Raw genomic sequence first — 21,508 nt, 5'->3', positions numbered from 1 at the left:
CAGAGTGATTATGTGTCTTTTTAAAAAGATGTTGGGTTCAAATGCAAAGAAGGACATAAAAAAATGGTCAAAAACCCCAAAGCAAAAGTCAAACTTCTCTATGTTTGAGAAGTCTCAGGAATGTTTTGTAGAAGACCGTTTGACATCTGCATCAGTTTAATACGTTAAACTGAGCTGTGACTTGAACTCTGCTGATATTGTGGAAACTTGATTTGAACTTGTCTCAGTGCAAAACGGTATTTCTCATCGAGATTAGGTTTACTGGATATGTGTGTCTGTGTAAATCCCCTGGCCTCTAAAAATAATGCAGGAACTGTCGGGAATGTGACACACAGATATAACGACTGCAAGAGCTTAACATGGATCAACACCACACAGACAAACACACACACTTACACACCCTATAAAAACACTCTCTCTCAATAAACCTAAACCTGTCGACAACTGGTCTCATATTTATACACACTCACAAAGGTCTAAAGACGAGCCCAAATGCACGTGTACACACACACACACACACACACACACACACTGCAGTGAAGTTCAATTTTAAGTGAAAGTCAAAATTTTATCAGACATAATACAGTTGTCCACTGAAACTGTATGTGCATTTGTTGTAGACGCAGTGTGAGGTTTGCATGTGTGTGTATTTGTGTTAGTGTGTGTGTGTGCTTTCACTCTGGGTGGTAATGTCGTTCTACTCATGTGGGGCAGTTAATTTTAGATGTCTCTTTCTGCTCAGAAGTCTCTCTCGCGTCGCGTCGGTGTCTGTGTAGGAATTTGTCACTGTAAGTGTCAGATGAATGCATGAGGCGTCAGTAATTTCAAAACTAGATGCTTATCAGATCACACCTAATGTGCTAAACACTCACCCTCATGTCATCCTAAACCTATAAGGCTTTTGTTTGTCTTTGAAACACAGATGGCATTTTTTTTTTAATGTAACCTGAAAGATTTGTCTCTTACTTCTCCATTCTTCCAAAACTTTAACGTTTGTAAAGACATCCATGTGAACTGAGTGGATTAACTCAAGTCCTCAGGAGATATGATCACTATATAATGAACCATTTAATTAAGGCTTTTATTTATAAATATGCTCTTTGAGATTTGTTCCTGTGCATCAAGTATGGTTGAGTTGCCATTTACTATTATGTGTGCTGATCTGTATTTACTGCTATTTATTGACACACATGGAGTATTTTTATGATGTCTTTATGAACTTAATGAAGCATCAACGTTTAGGTGGAATGGACTTTCTTAATTAAAAGATAAATCTCTCAGGTTTCATTAAAGCTATCAGTCATTTGTGTTTTTAAGATGAACAAAAGACGTTAAAATGACAGTATTCCTTTTTCAACCCTTTAACTGTCACCTCCATTTTTGAATATCTAAACTTAAATTGTTATAATTCATGAACAAAAAACTAAATTTCTAGTATGATTTCGAAGTACAATTTTAAGGATGAATTTTAAGGTTTCAATTGCTATATAATTTATATAATTTCTAAAATGTGACCCTGGACCACAAAACCAGTCTTAAGTTGCTGGGGTATATTTGTAGCAATAGCCAAAAATACAAAATTATTAATTTTTTTTTATGCCAAAAATCATTAGGAAATTAGGTAAAGATCAAGTTTCATGAAGATATTTTGTAAATTTCCTACTGTAAATATATCAGAACTTAATTTTTGATTAGTAATATGCATTGCAAATAACTTAATTTGGACAACTTTAAAGGCAATTTTCTCAATATTTTGATTTTTTTGCACCCTCAGATTCCAGATTTTCAAATAGTTGTATCTCGACCAAATATTGTCCTATCCTAACAAACCATATATCAATGGAAAGCTTAATTATTCAGTAATTATTCAAAGTAAGTTAAGTAAGTTACTGTTCCTACATAAGTTGTAACAAAAAACAGTGGTAAAATATCTTTTTAGGAGTCTAAGACCTTTCCAACGATATATAGTTTGCCATGATTAGATTAGGATTTAATTGTAATATAGTGAAGTAAACTTCTGTCCCTCTGGCGTCCCTCTAAGGAGACAGGTCACAAATAAAAGCTTAACATGTTACTAATATGTTTTCTAAAATTTCTAATGATCAATGAATAATCGAAGATGCCACAATCCCGCATAGCCGATGGTTAAAAAAGGGATAACCTTTCACAGGTGGGAATGTGTTGGTTTGTGTTTTTAAATGTACTAACTCAATATTACAGGTTCTTAAACTAAAGTACCTTTTAAATGCCTTGTTAGCTAATGACTTTGTCTTGTTGTATTGTATTAGTTTAACAAAAGCGTTCCAATATAGCAGACACAACATAAGTATGTTGTATGTGAATGAGAACACAAATTTACGCTCTGACAGCAGGTGGCGCTTATGGAACAGCGACAATATAGCGTTTTGTTTAGTTACATCTGTAAACAAAGCAGTGCTGCGCTTATAAACACTATTTTAGTATGCATTATCCACCTTATTTTTCATTGCAGAAGTAAGCTGTTTTTGGTAATATGTCAGATGTCCGGTTCATAATCCGCCATAGGGAAATAACGAGAAGAATATCGAAGTGCAGTAAGTGGTAAAACAGTGTTCACTACAAACCAGTCTGTTCATAATTAAGATAATACACTAAAATAATATGGTAAGGCACACCAGTTTGCAATATCAAGCAGCAAAACGAGCTTTTTGTGCAGCTAAAAATAGCTGGAAGTGGATGAAACCGGAAGCCATACACAGAAAATGTACAAATGGTTGCACCCACTCTTGTGGAAAAAATAAGGTGGATACAGAGGCAAGAAGAAAAGAAAATACCATTGCGGTTTATTTAAATGGCACTAATTATGCCCCTTTTTACAAAATGTAATATTAATCGTATGGCTCCCCTGAATGTGCCTGTGAAGTTTCAGATCCAAATACGCTTATTATAACGTGTTTAAAAGTGTCATTTTTGGGGTGGGTCTAAAAAGTGCTTTCCTAACATGAAAATGAGCTGCAAATTTCCGTCCAGCTCCAGAAGGGAGCAGAGCCCAGACGTCTCTGTTATGAGTATGGCAATAAACAGAGAGGAGAAGCAACATGAGCGAGCGTGAGAGGACCGGTATTACTGTACTTAAATGGAACAAATACACGATTTTCTTACCAAGAATTGCTGAACAATGAATCAAAGCGTGCAATCTGTGATCGCGTGCAGTCGTCGCAGTTATTTTATTATGCGCGCTGTTTTACTGGTTTCACTTTCGCTTTCGAAATCTATCACATTTAGCAAGGTGGAGAGAAGAGGGACGGGTGGGCATGGCCCACGAATGCCCTGCACTTTGGCACAACACCTGTCCTGCTTGACGTAGATGCAAAGTAATCTGTTTAACGTGTTTACATGGCAGAATTTAAATTTAGTTTGTTTATCGAAAGGTTTATCCCACCCCTTTCAAACCGATTACAATTTAATTCGGTTTGAGCATTTTTATTCCAATTGAGGTGTTTATATGGAGCATTTTCATTCGGATTGGACTTTTAAACTGATTCCAATGCTCCATGTTAACATACCTAGTGAGTGCCAATGAATAGAATATAACTGCAGTAGCCTGTTAGATGATCTTACAAAACATTTAGCTTCCTAGTTAAATCCAATAAATGTATAAATAGTTAGTGAACAAGATAAACTCTGTACCTTACTGTTTTTGTTATATTCATCAAGTAATCCATGAAAACTTGCATAATGTAATTACTTTCCTTTATTTACAGGTCTAGAAAAATATCAATGAATTTTACAAAAAGATATATGAATAAACTCTACAAACATTTGTAAAACCAAATCATAAATGTGCATAGACTTTAATTTAGTAAAACTCCTAAAAAGCGTCAATAGACATTTACAGCAGAAACAGTAACGTCCTTGAATGTTTTATGATCATGAAGCATCAGAGCAAGGGTGTTCCTGACAGGACGAAGACGCATGCAGGCAAAATGGCTGAGGATATGGAAATACGCACCTGTCAGTCAATGGCGGTGGGCGGGGCTACCGAAATATGACGTCATTTTGCAGACAGGCTCCAAAGTGCTTGTTTTTTGAGCCTGGCTTGATCTTGTGAAGATTTTTTAAAAAAAGCAGACTGGATGTATTTTTAATATTCTAAGATGGTAACACACATTTCTGTCTAAACACCTTCTAAAAAAGTGGATTTTGCATTATAGGTGCCCTTTAACATCTCAACCGACTTGAATCGGTTGAAATATATTTTTAGGTTTTCAACTGGCTCAGTGTGCATTGTTACATTCCTAAGTCTGTCTAGTATTTTCTTTGATCTGTATAATCTGTTGATAGTTTTTGAGAATGAGGGCAAGGCATGTCACACAACCTGTACTTGTTGAAATCTGTCTAATTTGGATGCTTTTATCAAGTCACAGGTGATTTATGACCCTGGAACCTAGCAGAACAAATACTGTAATAATTTTGAGTCAATTTTGACCAGACAGTTAAGAACCGCTATCATAGAGGATTGTTTTGTTAATTTTTGTTTGTGTGTCTGCGTACAATTTGTCCTAAAAGTGAGCTACATTTGACAGAACCTCCTTTTTGATGTCCTCATTTGTAAAAACTGTATAAAAATAAAGTAATTTTTTTATCATAAAACTGCAGAAAGTTTTCTGTTGGGGTAAGGATGTGGTTATTGTATTTATAACTAGCTGTTTATAAAAACACAGTGGACATCTTTGGAATGTCCCCGTTTAAAAAGCTAAGTAAACATCTGTCTGTTGGCAGACATTTGGGGGGAGTTATTGATGACTCATTTGTATTTTACAGAATGTTGTGTCTAAAAGCACAAATGGATTTGATCTTTCTTTGATTTGGTGTAATAAAACTCTCCACCATGGTGTCTGGCTGCTCTGAAGATGTGGGTGTGGTTAGGCAAATATTTGTGTTTGACAGACAGCGGTGACTGACTGTTTATTGAAGTTTATGTCTGATGGACAGAACTGGAAAAAAGAGCAACACGCCAACTATGAATAATCTTCTGGTGCAAGTGTACGGACTACAGTGGTATGCGCTTGTCTGACATGCATTATTGGCTTTCTGCGATTGTGGATGGTATCCTTCACCAGTCAATATGTTTTTAGACACACTAAAGCTAGCACGCTTTCACAGACGCAGCCTTTATCAGTGTGACCCGAGGACACAAACGCACACACTCACACCAGGTCTTTTTCTCTCGCTCTATAAACGCATGACTGAGGGCCATGTTTTAAGAGGGAGATGGAGAGAGCGGAGAAGAGAAAAGTAAAAGAGCAGCTGAAGTGAGCGCCAATTTGCCTTCCAGCTTTTGAAGGGTTTTTAAGATGCTCAGCTTTCAGTCCATATAAGACATAGAGGAATGACCTCTTAAACCACTAACACACACACAAAAACTTTCAATGTCTACTCATCCCCGGTGGCATTACTAGAATGCCGTCCTGAGGTGAGCATTTGGATATATGAAGCAGACAAGTCATTTTGAGAGGGAATAGAATTTACGGAAAATCTATATCCAATAAAACTATATTGAATTTTAGGGATGGAGTTTGAGCAGATTATGTGATTTGAGAAGTCATATACAACACCAGAGAGAAATCTGTCGTTCTCACCAAAAAAAAAAAAAAATTCCAAGGTCAGAATATATTTTTTTACAAATTAATGCCTTTTTCACAGTAAGATCTATAACATGCACGTACAAAATAGACAGTGTTGGGAGGTAACTACACTGTAAAAAACAATTTGTTGAGTCAACTTAAAATAATTTGTTACCTGGCTGCCTTAAAATTTTAAGTTCAGTCACCTCAGTTTAGTTTAGTCAACTTGAAATATTAATTTGTACTAAGTGACAACTTAGATATTTGAATTGGTTCAACATACAATTTTAAGACAGCTGTGTAACTTCTGCAGTTTTTAAGTTTAACAAACCAAATTTTTTCAAGTTGACTCAACAAATTGTATTTTTTTGTTTTTTACAGTGTAGTTCCATGCAATAGTGTTACTTCATAGAATTACAAAATAAATGTAAATGTAATCTGCAATCAAAAATGGGTTACACTTGTTACAGTGTAATTATACATTTAAATACTGAGTAATATTAATTCACTACATTTTTATAGGGTATTTACTATATAGGGTTAGGATTATGGTTTGGCTTAGGGTTACTTTTATGTAATTATGTATTATTAATTGTTATTATACTAGTAATTACATGTAACATAACAATGATACCTTAAAATAAGGTGTCACAAAAAATGTGTAATTAAATTACAGTTATTACAAGGGGGAGTAACATCTGAATACTTCTTGTATTAATATTTACTGTTTCTTCTTATAGATATGCTACAGTCCGATTTTGTGGTGGCTGTGCTTTAACATTAAATTATTATAATCTTAAATCAAGAGATAAAGGATTTCTGACAGCAATCTGTGTTGAGTATTACTGTATGGCTAACCCTGCCTGGTTTAAATGTTTGAAAATGATTAAAAGTTGCAAACATTTGTTAGAAATTTAGAAAAGTAAACACATGTAATCAGTTACATTACTTTAATAAAGTAAAAATTGAAATAGTTACGCTACTTATTACATTTCAAATAGGGTAAATTGTAATTTATAACCTATTACATTTCTAAAGTAACCTGAAAATAAATAAGGGTAAATTTACATGTTAGACGGTAAATCTTTGAATTCCAGTACTGACATTGCCACTCATATCACACAACAACAAAAGGAAAACTGTTATTGCAACTAATTTTCCCTATTCTACTATGATATAACACTACTACAGCAAAATAGAAGATTAAGTAAATAAACAAAAATAAAAAATTGTACTCAAAAACTAGTTTGATTCAAGAAAGATGATTAACATATAACAAATGATACAATGATACTATATATGATTGTTACTAGCCAATGTTAGAAGGAAGATACAGTAAATGTAATTAATATATGTAGGTATATAGTTGTTTAATGTAATTAAACAACAATAGGTATGCAAATTAACTTGTAAAATTTTAAAATAACTTTAGTAACCACACTTCAGTGAAAAGAACTACAAGGCTGATAATTAATTACAGACAAGTTGTAATTCTTTTTTTTTTGTTTTAGGTTGGTACAGCTCTCTCTCATCCACTCATATCCACGCCTCTATCCATCCATCATTCCATCTTCTGCCTATATGTCTGCTAAAACCAACATTACCTCATTGTTTTGTGTTCCAGCTTTACTCAGTTCTTGTTATATCTCACATATGTGTTAGAAATCTCTTCTAACCCATGAGGACTTAAAAAGGCATTTGAGCATATGGATATGTGAGTGAGTGAGTGTGTTATTAGAGGTGTACTGAATTGCAACTGTCAAAATAAACAGTCAAATTATCTCAAGCTTTTAATAGACCTCTACTCCTTTCCTCTTCTCTTGAATGCAAAATTGAAACTATAGACAAATATCGCTACACTCTCTCTCTCTGTCTCTCTCTCTCTCTCTCTGAGTGTGTGATCTATTAAGATAGTCAGACAGGGGTTGACAGATACACAAAGGCTTCTGCAGTTCTATTGTGGTGGCAGCCTCACCATACAGTACGATCATTGTGTATGGCCTGCGGGTGGACTGTGTGTGTCTGTGTGTGTGTGTGTGATCATGAGACTTACACACTGCTCTGTGATGAATTACTCGGAGTGGGCAGATTATGCCAGTATGACATTGATACATTGAGACATCTAGTGAGATTTTATTGCATTCAAAATGTGTGTGCAAGCGGGTGGGTATATAAGGATTTTTGAGGGTGTAGAGTCACTTGTTATCACATGGGTGAATAATGACATCGGATTGCTTTCCAAACACACATATATACACACACATACCGGTATTGTAAAACAGATGTTTTGTAACTTCCAATTCCTGTGTGTACTTTAAACAAACACAAACATCTTTTTGTTTGAACATTTGTTTCAGCAAAAAGAAAAAACGCCTGGGTATCTGAACAGGTTCATGTGGAGGGAAAAACAATGTGTGTTTGCTTATATAGATGCGTTATAGGCCACATGCTACTACGTGTGAATGTTTGTGTGTTTTGGTTGGAGTATATATTGAATTCCTGTCTTTGTGCTTTCTTGCTGTCATGGAAACATGTTTTCGGGGAGTACGGTGGTCCATAGGAATCAAATGAGGCGTGAATAATTTATCTCTTAATGACTTCATTCACATCAATAGCATTGACTCTAATAAACCTCCTGCCATGACTGAAGTGTGTATGTGTGTGTGTGTGTGTGTGTGCTCCTCCATGTGGCACTGATAAAAGCAAATACACTTACGTGTGAGTTTTCATAGTTTTAAATTTAAAAGTCAGGGGATTTTCCATGAAAGACAGATAGTGTGTGTGTTTGTGTGAGTGTCTATGCATATGTGTTTGCACTGCCACATTTACATTCCTCTTTTGAAATTGTATGAATTATGGAGTGGAACATTATCATTCAAAGACAATCAAACAGTCACACTTGCGTAGTTCACGGTAATTTGATCCCACAGTCTACAGGTTTCTCTGTTGGAGTTTGTTATTATGATTTAAAATGTCTGACCTGCATCTTTAGTGTGTGTCTATACATGCTCAGATATGTTTTAACATAACACTGCCTGCATTTACCATGTTTGTTTGATATATGTACCATAGAAATACCATGTATTTATTTATTTTTTTTAATAGTGTCTAGGAGTTATTTAAAGTATGCTATTCTTTAGCATAAACATCATGGTAGATAAAGATGCTAATTCAGTACAACAGTATATAGCAAATTAGAATATATGTGACCCTGGACCACAAAACCATTCTTAAGTCACTGGGGTATATTTGTAGCAATAGCCAAAAATACACTGTATGGGTCAAAATTATTGATTTTTCTTTTATGGCAAAAATCATTAGGAAATTAAGTAAAGATCATGTTCCATGAAGATATTTTGTAAAATTCCTACTTATTTTTTGATTAGTAATATACATTATTAAGAACTTTATTTGGACAACTTGAAAGGCAATTTTCTCAATATTTTGAATTTTTTGCACCCTCAGATTCCAGACTTTTAAAATAGTTGTATCTCGACCAAATATTGTCCTATCCGAACAAACTATACATCAATGGAAAGCTTATTTATTCAGACTTCAGACTTCATTCGCCTCAATTCCGTGAACAAGTGACCAATTTTAGCCGCAGCTTCAGCGTCCATTTATAGTCAAGGAGGGCAGGAAACTTCAGATTCTAGAGAGCATTTGATTGGACAAAATGTTTGATGAGGAGCTGAAGTGCAGGGTGATGTCATCAAAATCGTTGATCCATATTGACGTAAGTTTTGTAAGTTTTGAATGCTTATATCTTCTTAATGCAAATTTTGCCATTGTTTTGGAGCACACTATAGCTGATAACCTTAAGGCTAACATATTTATACTAAAAAGCCAAAAAACTTCAATTTTGAATTCATGGGGACAGTAAGGGTGCCAGGATGTACCAAGTCTACTGGTGATATGTACTATATATATTTATACTAGGAGGCTGTTGAATGGTTGAATCTTATTGTCTGATGAATGTTCTAAGGCGTGCAGTTATTTTCAGAGAAACGCGCGGCGAATGTAGTTCCAGGCAGCTCTTGACCGCATTACATGTCCATATCACTTCGCCACACGATTTCATTTATTTCAAAGGTCTTACAACAGCAAAATAACCAAAACCCACAACGACACTGGCCAAACAAATAAATACAATAAACAATGGGATAAAAACAACAGATTATTTTCCACGTTTTTGCCACAAAATTAAGTTTTATTATGTAAGGAAAGTACATGCTCTATTTCTCTCTCCCTTACAGATACACACACATATACAGTTTGGACACACGTTAGCATACCCGCTAATGTTGCTAGCGCTGCTCTGACGATTTGATCAGTAACAGTTTAGCAACTACATGACATTTTTCACAAGCGAGGCAACAACAGCGCTGTTCCTAAGGAAAATGAACTTAAAGTTTCACTATTAGTAGAGACACTGCTGCTGATCTTTTGAGAGGCGCACCGATTTAGAAAGGTAGGCTAATTCACACACGCTTAATCTCTCTCTCTCTCTCTCTCTCTCTCTGTCTCCCCGTCTGTCTGTCTGTCTAATAACTCTGTTAACTGCACTAGTCTGCTATCAGCAGCTCAGTCCTCCGTTACTAGGTCTAAAATGATGTTTAGGGATTAGGAGTTAGATGAGTTGCGTAAGAAATGAATCCTACTCACAATAGCGTTTTAAGAACAAAAACCAGACGAATGCCTTGAAATATATCATCTGATCGAGGTATGGTAACCATAGTATAAGTTGAATATTTGACTATGGTCCGCTGAATTCTTCAAAAATAAACCAGAGGATGCAACCCAGAGGAAAAATGGTTTAAAATTACATCACCACCTCGGGTGTGCATTGTTTTCTAAGAATTCAACGGACCAAAGTCTGTTCCTTATATATATATATATATACATATATATATACAGAGAGAGAGAGAGAATAAAATAGTATATTAACTTATTACATTGTAATTACATTGTAATGCATTTATTACAGACTTTCTGACATTGATGCCCAGTTTGCATCTGTACATTTTATCTGTATGTTTGTTTTGGCCTTAATACTGACATACGTAACCTCCTGCATGTGTGTGTGAGCATCTGAATTTGCAATAAGAAAATCCCATGACAAGAATTTCAACCACAAAGCAGGGAGGAAAAATGAGCATCACTGAGAGAAAGCGTATTTCAAAAATATAAAACACTGCGAACTGCACTAAAGTCATTGAATACATTCAAATGAGGCAGTAAATCAGCATCTTTACGATCCCCCGAAGTGTCTATATGCGGTTTAGACATAAGGAATACTGCACGGGACGGCACGACTCTTCTGCTATGCTTTATGGCTTGGTCAGGCGTTAACAGAACCTTCCATTAGCCTTCAAACAAAATCTCCCTTCAACCATGATTATTTGTTCCTGACGAACTCGTACGAGAGTGGAACTATGGGAAAGGTCACACAGAGAGAGGGAGATAATAATGTTGACTGTGTTTCATATGTAATGTAATCAGATATGTAAAGCTGACATCTTAACAGCTGCTCTGGGCCGCGTTTTATTGATTGGTTCATGGTGGTTAAGCCGAGGGAAACTTCTAGTAAGGCTGACTCGCAACCTGCTATTACAAATGCGAGGCGCGCACGTACGCGCGCAAACGCACACACAAACTGCGGTGATCGTTAAGCAGTAAATTACAGAAGGAAATCCTCGACGGCTGTATGTAATTCCCACTGGCAGATTGAGTGTGACTGGAAAACCACACCGTCTCCCTCCTTCTCTCTTTCTGTTCGCTATGAGATTTTCAATCTATATTTTGTAATTGTAGATTACAGAGAAGCTGAATTTGGACTCGTCGACTTAATCGACGTGTGCGTTTGAGAAAGTGAACCCTAAAGCTCCAAAATCAACAGCTCTGACAGACACATCCTTAAAGTGACCCACTGAAGAAATGTGGGCTTAACTCTGTGTGTGTGTGTGTGAGAGTGTGGAAAGGACAGATGGACTCAAGCAGCTGTGTGTGTAGCCATTGGTTGTGACTGAAGTTTGCGGGTGTGTGAAAGACAACATTGAGGCCTCGTCTGTATTTGAACAGGAATATTTCAGTTTGACTCACCCCCACACACACACATATACTGTCTGCTGGAATCTACGGCAAATAGCTACGAGACTCAAAACATCTTGAAAAGATTTAGAGAGAGAAAGGGGAGAGAGGGGAAATAGAGTTACTATCTCCTGTCTTTCATCTTCGAGTGTTTCTTTGTCTCAATTGTTTTGATCTGTGTGTCTTAAAGAGAGAGAAAGAGCAACAGATAGACCGACGGAGACAGAAAGAGAACGAGTCAGAGAGAATGGCACACAGGGAGACACAGACGGAGAGAAAACAAGTGGTTGTGGGAAAGTCGGTGGTTGTCTGTGTGCACCCACACTGGCACAATCAAATCCTGCTCTTTCTCATAAACACACACACACACACTGAAGTCTCACTGACTTTTTGACCCTGAACCTTTTCATGATTATTCAACATTAATACTGTAATGATTTTAAAGCAATTTTTTCTTTGGCTTAAAGAGTGTGTTATCAGATTAGTTTCTCCTCAGTGCCTCATAACTTGAGAGTGTTTTGAGAACAGTTTTTATGATGTATTATTACATTGCTAGATATAAATGTTAATAACAATGCTGTAATAATTCATAAAAATAATTAATGATTAATTATTCTTTATTCTTTTAATAAATACATTTTAAAGTACATTTTTATTTTAGTTTTTGCATTAAACATTTTGAATTGGCTTCGCTGTAATAGCTGTTTACATCCAAGATTAAAATGTAATTAATGCACAATATAACTCAGAAAAACGATAAATGATTACAGCCGTGTTTACATTTCATTTGTTCAAGAACCCAAAATTGTCAATTCTGGAAAAGGAAATGAAGTTGTTGCCACAAAGTAGCTGCTGTGGCTGTGTTAATAAATTAAGAAAATACTAACATGAAATAAATGTAAGAAATGACTTTTGGTTAAGAGAGTGCAAACACTCTGACAAACTTTATGTTTGCAGTCAGTGGCAGACGCCATATTTTTGGGAGCAAAAATGTGCGAGACAGTTCTGGAAAGTAATAATAGCAATTTTGATGATGACTTTGGCATTTCAGAATAACCTGAGCAAAATGTTTTCTTGTATGAGGGAATTATGTTTTAGTAAAGTGACTTTAAAGGTGACTTTTTTGATGCACCTTTAGGAATTTATGAAGTAAAAAATAATGAATAGTTTTATTTAGTAAAAAATACATAGTATAGCATATATTTATTTTATTTTATTTTATCCGTTTTTTTCCATTCAGCATTTTATATGCAATATCTCAGTAATATACTGCAGATATTGCCCAGCCCTAACTCATATGTCTCTCTGTTTTTGATTCCAAGACTTGTCCTTTTGCCATTATATTCATTATATAAGCTGTTTGCTTTCCAAACTTTCAGTGCAATCTTTTTTCATTCTTTTTCGACTAGAACTTAAACAGTTTATATGATTGGTGAATGCCTACCTCACCGATATTTCAGTCTGCATTTGTGTCTGTGTGTGTGAGAGAAGGGCAGTCTGTGCCCTAAGAGCCAGGCTTACAAGACGAGTGCTGAATGCCTCCAGTTCATAAACACCTCACTAATGAGCCTCTCAGGGGAAAGCAAATGATCAGCGCTCATTTCTTCACAGATCCCTCTAACATCTGCTAATGTGTGTGTGTGCGCACATGACATTTTCATGGATGACAGGTGGTCTCCGCAACACCACTGGATGTTAAAGAGAGAGAGAAAGTGTGAACCACACATTCACGCTCACAGAGCACTAATCCATTTTCAGTGTTTTTATCAATGCGTCTCAGCTGTCAGTGGAGCCAAACTATACTGTAGAACGGAGAACAAATTCACAAATGACAAACTATATTAAAGTCACAATGAAACAGAAGTAGCAACAAATCTTTTTGTCACAGATTATCACAAAATCCATCAGTTGTTAATTGGACTTTAAGATGAGGATATTACGCTGAAAAATTAATTCAATGAGTTATATAGAAGTATAAATTTTAAGCAGACTAAATGTTTAGAGAAGTCTGGCATATGTCCTTTTCATTGGCTAATCCAGATGAAATTTTGAGGTCAAAAAACAACAACAGCATTGAAACATGCATGTTTACAATAATCTGCAATCTGTTAATTATTTTGCTAAAATAAGAGGGATCATACAAAATGCATGTTATTTTTAATTTAGTACTGACCTGAATAAGATATTTCACATAAAAGATGTTTACATATAGTCCACAAGAGAAAATAAGAGTTGAATTTCTAAAAATGACCCAGTTCAAAAAGTTTACATACACTTGATTCTTAATACTCTGTTGTTACCTAAATGACCCACAGCTGTTTTTTCGTTTAGTGATAGTTGTTCTTAAGTCCCTTGTTTGTCCTGAACAGTTAAACTGCCTGATGTTCTTCAGAAAAATCTTTCAGGTCCCACAAAAACATTTTTGTATATTTGAACCCTTTCTAATAATGATGATTTTGAGATCCATCTTTTAAACATAGGACAACTGAGGGACTCATATGCATTAAGAGCCGAGGGGTGAAAACTTTTGAATTTGAAGATCAGGGTAAATGTAATTTATTTTGTTTTCTGGGAAACATTTAAGTACCTTTTGTAGCTTCTGAAGAGTGGTACTAAATGAAAAAATATTATATTTAGGCAAAATAAGAAAAATGTACACATCTTCATTCTGTTCAAAAGTTGTAACTTAATGCATGGTTTTTCCTTCTGAAGCATCAGTGAATGTTTGAACCTTTTGTAATAGTTGCATATCAGTCCCTCAGTTGTCCTCAGTGCAAATCAAAGAGTTTGTAGGACCTAAAGGATTTTTTTTTTTTTTTTTTTTGAAGAATAGTGGGCAGTTAAACTGTTCAGGACAAACAAGGGACTCATGAACAACTATCACTAAACAAAAAACACAGCGGTGGACCATTCAGGTAACAACACAGTATTAAGAATCAAGCGTATGTAAACTTTTGAACAGGGTAATTTTTAGAAATTCAGCTATTATTTTCTCTTGTGGACTATAGGTAAATGTCTTTAGATATGTGAAATATCTCATTCGGGTCAGCAGTAAATAAAAAGAATAACATGCATTTTGTATGACCCCTCTTATTTTGGTAAAATAATTAACATTTTGCAGATTCTGCAAGGTGTATGTAAACTTTTGACCTCAACTGTATATTATACATTTGCGAAAGAGATTTAAATTTTCCCCAATATTTACTCCAAATTCAGTTTAAAAATTTGAACTGACACGAGGAAACTACAAAATGGGAAGGCATCTGCCAATTTCAATAATGTCAAAATTGCCAGAAACCAGGCAATTAATCAAAGCACTTTATATTTATGTGTATAACTAAAGTGAACTTGATAAGGAATGAAAAAACAACCAGAATGTGAAGAAAGAAAACTAAAAGACATGAAAAATGGTGCACAAATGCAGAATTCATCAACTTGCGGTCAAACCGAGCAGGCGCACATTGGCAGTAGATTGAGAGTCTATTTATCCCTGGCTCAAACTTAAAATCTCTACACACGCCGTCTGAGTGAAATAACCGTTTCTGATGCCGTCCAAGCAAATCCAAACACTTCCAGCTCTGATGTTTTGCGTGCTTATCGTGTCATTTGGTGAGATAGTGTTGTTTCTGGTTCGTCATACTGGCGGTAATGTAACGTTTGCTATCAAAGGCTTAAGGATGTGATAGCATCTCCGTCTGTCTGTTTCTCCCTCTCACTTTCCACTCATTCCACCCTATCAGCTTACTTTCCTTCCTTCTTTCCCTCTCTATCTTCGTTGAGCAGTATGTGGTAATATAGGCTCATTTTTGTAGAATTTCTAGGATTATTCCACCACAAACTTATTAGGAACAGAATTTGTTTTGCTTAGCTACAGTGCAGTGGAAAAAAAAGGCAAGCATCCATGTAAAACAGCAACTTTAAGACCAAGCAGAGCGCTTTGCCAATCGGTTACTTAAAGTCTCAGGGCTTAGGACAAAATGTTAATCGGTGGGCCCCCTTTTCCAATAAGGAGGCTATGGCATAGTGCACTTTAGTGGGCCCCCCTCGGGACAACATTCAGGGCTCGGGACAACATTCTTGGTTTCCCATCCCCCGACAGCGCCCCTGGTCAGCAGTGGACGGAGCCCACTTAGCAAATCAGTTACGAATGCGGAGCAAAAGTCATAACGCATTATTAAGATTCATCAGACAAATATATAACATGTTTTATAATGTGTCCCTCCCACCAGCTATAGTAAATCACTGATTGGATTTCACTGAATTACCATTCTGTTATTTTAATTGATTTTAATTAATATTTAACTATTTTATTAGTCATTGGCATCTGTAATATCTTTATAAGGTTAATAGACACAAGTAAGCCTACAACAAAAAAAATGAGTATATGTTGGTGTCTGTGTATGGTCGTCCATGCTGGTAAGATTGTACTGCCCCCTAGTGGATGAAGATTAAATCCATCACTGCGGCTACATGCAGACAAGTGTGTGTGTGTCTGTGTGTGTGAGTGAATATTTTTGATATTATAAATACCTGTCTGTCTCCCTGGCTTTTTCATTGAAATCCTGCTGCTCTGTGATTGGTGCTGTCATGTGCCACTCATGAAAATGACAGGCATCTAGATGAATAGAGCCCTCGACAGACAGACAATCTATCTCTGTCTGGCCTGACCTTGCCGCACACACACACACAGAGAGTTGATCTCTTACGGTCAGTGTGTAGTTTTTGGAGACTGAGTGTCTGTCTCCCATTATGATTGACGGCTGAGGAATTTGATTGACAGGTCTGGCTAGCTAAACTGGCTATTCATGATCTGTGAGGGTCCCACGCTGTGTGTGTATGTGTGTGCGGGTGTACGTCTATAAATGAGAAGGTTGTCTTTGAGAGTCTGCTTTGCGTGAGGGAAGACACTTCATTAAAGTCACCCCCTACGGAGACGCGCACACAGGAACCCGCACACATGCACACTCCAAGGGTGAAAAGGTCAACCTTTGGGAACCCCTGAATGGAGATTCGATCACATGACCGGGGCCTAAATCTGATCATGTGACCCCTTGAACAAAAAAAAAAATGGAAGTATTTTGGTAGTGACTATTATTATAATTGGTATTCATTTAAAGGAGTAAGTTAATTAATGGTTATAATTAGCATTCATTCACATTGTATGGTAACAAAGAGAATGATTATAATGCATTGATTAGATTAAACTTCCCTCAGTGTTTTATGGTGTTATATGAATTTTTCTTCCCACAGCGGGAAAAAGAAAGAGTGAAAGTGACAGAAAGTGAAGGACAGGGAGTGGGATGAAAGCAGGGATTAAGCTTCTGTTAGTTTTTGTTCATTTATTGAAAAGAGGAAGAGAGCGAGTGAAGCACTTCCTCTAAAGGTGCTCAGGGGTCATCATTCAACCCTCTTTCTCTCTCTTTTATTCTCTGTTTCTTTCTCTGCTCTTGATGCCCTCCTGGGTGTTCCACTCTATGCTGCCACTGAAGTTGTATATATGCGTTTGTCTGTGTGTGTGTGTGTGTGTGTGTGTTTGTGTGAGCCTCCCTAGTTGTCTAGCTCACCTCCCACCATGTCTTTTGTGCGTGAGTGTGGTGCTTTATTCAATGTTAGTCAGCCTGTTGAACTGGGAACAGCTTTTTTTAATTGTTTGATTTGATTTAAATAGTTTGTCTGTGCCTGAATTCGTCCCGCTCTCATCTGGGTGACAGCTGGAATGTTTGTGCTGTAATCCAGAAGTACGTTTGATCTCATAAATGTGCACACAGATCGGTGTCGGTGTCCTGTACAGGCACAGATGAACCTGATTAAAGACGATTCCCATTCAGTTCACGTTCGGGTCATGTCAGGATGACATTTTTAAAGAGCGCTGAAGACTTACCCAGGCTGTTTAAATGTCTGCTCTGATGCCTAAAGAACCTGAGACTTCAGTTTGAAATGTTTGTTTAGTCTCATCATAACTGTGTGCAATAGAGTTTGGTGTGTGTGCATATTTGTTGCCTTTCTTCTTTCAGCTGTTATATTTGAGAAAGGGGAATATTTCATTCTGTTCTTGTTTTCCTTCCTACTTTCTTTTTCTTTTGTTGTTTATTTTCTCCTGCTGACAGTGTCTGCAGATGTCGATGAATGTTGAATACTTTGCGTGACTGTGATCTTTTTATGTCTTGTTTGAACACAAAGGCTATTAGTTATGTGTAGATTTCACACTGGAGGATTTTTTGCTTAAGTGATTAATTATATCATTCCTTTATTTTTCTCTAGTAACTGTCTTCTCTTTCTTCTGTTTTATATTGACCATTTATCTAAAGCAGTTTGAGACAAATTTCATGATTCATAAAGGATTTATTTTGTTGTTTTGTCTCTTCTGTCAGACATTTTGTCATCATTTACACACCTTCCTGTCACTCTAAACCTGTATGATTTTCTTTCTTGAGAAACACAAAAGAAGAAATTTTGAAAGAGTTTCCTGTTGCTCTTTTCCATACAGTAACAATGAATGGAACCTGGAGATTTTGAGTCTCAAAAGTAATACAGTCAAACCAAAAAAATTTTTTCAGACACCTTCAACATTTTTTAGTTTATTTGCTTAGAAAATGGTAATAAAATATGACAAGAATTCAGAGTTAAACTGTCAGAACAAATACATCTTGATAATTTCAGATAACTTTGATAGAAGGATATGTAATGAATTAGGTTGAATAGCTGTCAACTGTTAAATTTAAGTATACAATTAGATAATACCAATTTAGATCAACCAATTACCAAGCAATGCTTAATTTTGTTGAGTCTGTGTTGTAAGTAGTTTGCATTAGCAATTAAAGAAAAAACACTTAAGCAATACATGGTCAGGGCAAAGTGTCTGAATAATTTTTTCTTATCAGTTTTACTGGTAATCCACTGTATGAAGGATTTTTGGGTATAATAGGTCACAGTTTACTTTATTTTGCTATCCTCGCTTACATTAACTATAGTGTCTTGCACCCACTAGTTAAAAAAAAATATCAGAAATTATATGTTGTGTCTGAATAATTTTTGGATCATAAAAAAAAACAGTAAATATGAAGTTGTACAACATTCAACTGACATCATATTTTATATTCATTTACATATTTGTATGTATTTATTATATATTTTCATTACAACAGAATTACATGTCAGATTGAATTGATTTAATCAGTCTGATTTATCATCTTTAATTTGATACACTGTAAAATCATATGCATATTTTCCAGTTTACGAAACATTGAGTCTCAAATATTAAAAAATGCTCTTTTCTTGAAACAACATAAAAACCCTTGTCAGACCAACAAAATAACCCCAAACGTTGTGTCAAATACTCAAACACAGTTGTCTGAACAAAGAATTTCATATTGTTGAAATGTTAACCAGCATGCATTGCAGCATGAATAAAATATGCAGTTACTGTTATAGGATTATTGTTTTGCTGTTTGCTGGCTTAACTGAAACTTTTTGTTGTTGTTTTGTCATTATTGTTAGTTATTTGTTGCACTGTGATGTTAAGAGCTCATCTTTTTAACATTTGTTGATTGCAGCCGTTCTGAGGTTTGTGTGTCTAGTTTTGAGGCCTAGAGTATGTTCAACCACTTATATCTGTTTGCTGGATATCTTAGTCTTGTAAGATGTTGTACAAAGACAATTAATTAACAGTTATCCATTAAGGTTTCTATAACAATTCACAGTTTGTCATTTGTAAACAAAAATTGATACGTAAAAAAAAATGACCTCAGCGACAGTCATTGTTGTCTCAGTTGATGTGACAAGACTTTTTCTATTAGCAAAATAAGACAATCGGCACTGCATGAACAAGCAAATTTATGTTGGCTAAACAAAGTATCTTAACAGAGAAAAACTAAAAAAAACTATTGTTGAGAGAACTCAAAAGTCTTACTGCATCAAGTTGCCTTATTTTTTTAAGTTTTCTCAACTATTTATTTTTTAAAGTGTATAGCAGGGGTCACCAGACCTGGTCCTGGAGGGCCGGTGTCCCTGCAGAGTTTGGCTCCAACCCTAATCAAACACACCTGAACCAGCTAATCAAGGTCTTACTAGGTATACTTGAAATGTCCAGGCAGGTGTGTTGAGGAAAGTTGGAGGTAAACTCTGCAGGACACCGGCCCTTCAGGAACAAGTTTGGTGACCCCTGGCATATAGCTTCAGAAGACTTATAGTCATATGAAGTCATATAAACCATTTTTATGATAGTTTAATGTAATTTTTGATGATTGAAAGCTCCAAACTCCCATTTATTGTTATGGCATGCAAACAGAAACCAGAACATTCTTCACATCTGCTTCACTCACACATTCTTCTTTTGAGTAGCAAAAAACTGTTATGAAATGACATGAGGATGAATAAATGATGACAGAATGTTCTTTTTTGGCTAAACTAAGATATAAGGTATATTGCACAGTCTGTCAGTTGAGCTCTCAGTCTGCAGTTGTTTTTGTTGTGCACAACAACAGTGAAAGAAAACGCTTCAGTGTACACTCTTTAAAGAAATTTACAGATCATTCTAATACATATCTTCATTATAACTGTATATGATAATTAATGTTCTCTCTCTTTATTTGCCAGTGACCTGAGTGAAAATCAAATCCAGGGGATTCCCAGAAAGGCATTCAGAGGAGCTACTGAGATCAAAAACCTGTGAGTCTTCTGTATCTATGTGTGAAATAAAGAGAGAAAGAGAGCTTTGAATTAATCATTGTGTGCTTTAATGAGATGCCCAGGCAAACTGACCATCACACACACACACACATACATATATGGGAGGAGTGGGCAGTGCAGGTAGACAATAGTGGAGGAGAGCACAGCACACAGAGTGAGAAGGCTGGAAAGTGAAGAACAGTGATGAGGGGAGAAAAGACTGAGAGAAAGACTGACAACAAAATGAGTCAGAGAAAAAAAAAGACTGAAGGACAAGTGAGCCAAGGATGTATGTTTTTTATGAGAGTGTATTACTCTATTACCATAATAATTGAACACCAAACAGAAGAACCGACATCATCATCTTCAAATATTTTCTCTCTGTTTTTTATTCTCTCTCAGGCAGCTGGACTATAATCAGATTTCCTGCATTGAAGATGGAGCGTTCAGAGCTCTGCGGGACCTAGAAGTACTGTAAGTGCTGCATGTGTGTGTGTGTGAACTTGCAAAATTGTGTTGTGTTGAATTAAAGCCACTGCAAAGTTTTTTTTAGATATCACCGTCTTGGGTCAAATCTGGGCCACACAGGTTTTGAGACCGTTCCAGAAACTTTGTTTGATTTTTAGATTGAAATTGAGATTAGAAAATGGTATATTCATGTTAAGTTTGTATGGATTTCTCTGTATGCAGGAGACATGCTGTGTTCGGCTGTCAGATCACGCCTGCTGAGTGTTGAATGATTGTATAAAATACATATCTGCTTTTTAAAGTTGGATTAGTGGAATAATCCTGTTAGAGAAAATATAATCAAAACAGATAAATGGGATTGTGTCAGATTATTTTACTAGGATTATTTTGATGCTTTGTGACAAATGGACAGAAAAGGGTTTATGAGATGTATTAAATAGCAGATGTGAATTTATAAGGGGTTCCCTGCAAATAAACACACACATGCATGAAGAAATATTGACATACTGGGGGGGAGGAAACTGTTATATAAGATTGTGTATGGAATATTAAGGATAGTTCACCCAAAGTTCTGTCAGAAATTACCCTCTCAAACTATACTATAAGCATGTTTTTCATGCAGAACACAAAAGGAGTTATTTACCAAAATGTCTAGGATGATCTTTATACAATGAAGG

The 21,508-nt window shown here is 35.8% G+C and overlaps 1 protein-coding gene across 1 annotated transcript in view; it reads left to right on the top strand.

Moving 5' to 3' along the window:
- slit2 (slit homolog 2 (Drosophila)) overlaps nt 1-21,508 on the top strand; it is a 90,657-nt gene that overhangs the window by 28,785 nt on the left and 40,364 nt on the right. The window contains 2 exon segments of the mRNA XM_051116686.1: nt 20,292-20,363; nt 20,766-20,837. Coding sequence (XP_050972643.1) covers nt 20,292-20,363; nt 20,766-20,837 — 144 coding nt within the window.

This window comes from Labeo rohita, chromosome 1, assembly GCF_022985175.1.
Source record: "Labeo rohita strain BAU-BD-2019 chromosome 1, IGBB_LRoh.1.0, whole genome shotgun sequence".
Lineage (NCBI taxonomy): Eukaryota > Metazoa > Chordata > Actinopteri > Cypriniformes > Cyprinidae > Labeo > Labeo rohita.
The sequence above is the reverse complement of the archived record's forward strand: the minus strand, read 5'-3'. Positions and strand labels throughout refer to the sequence as shown.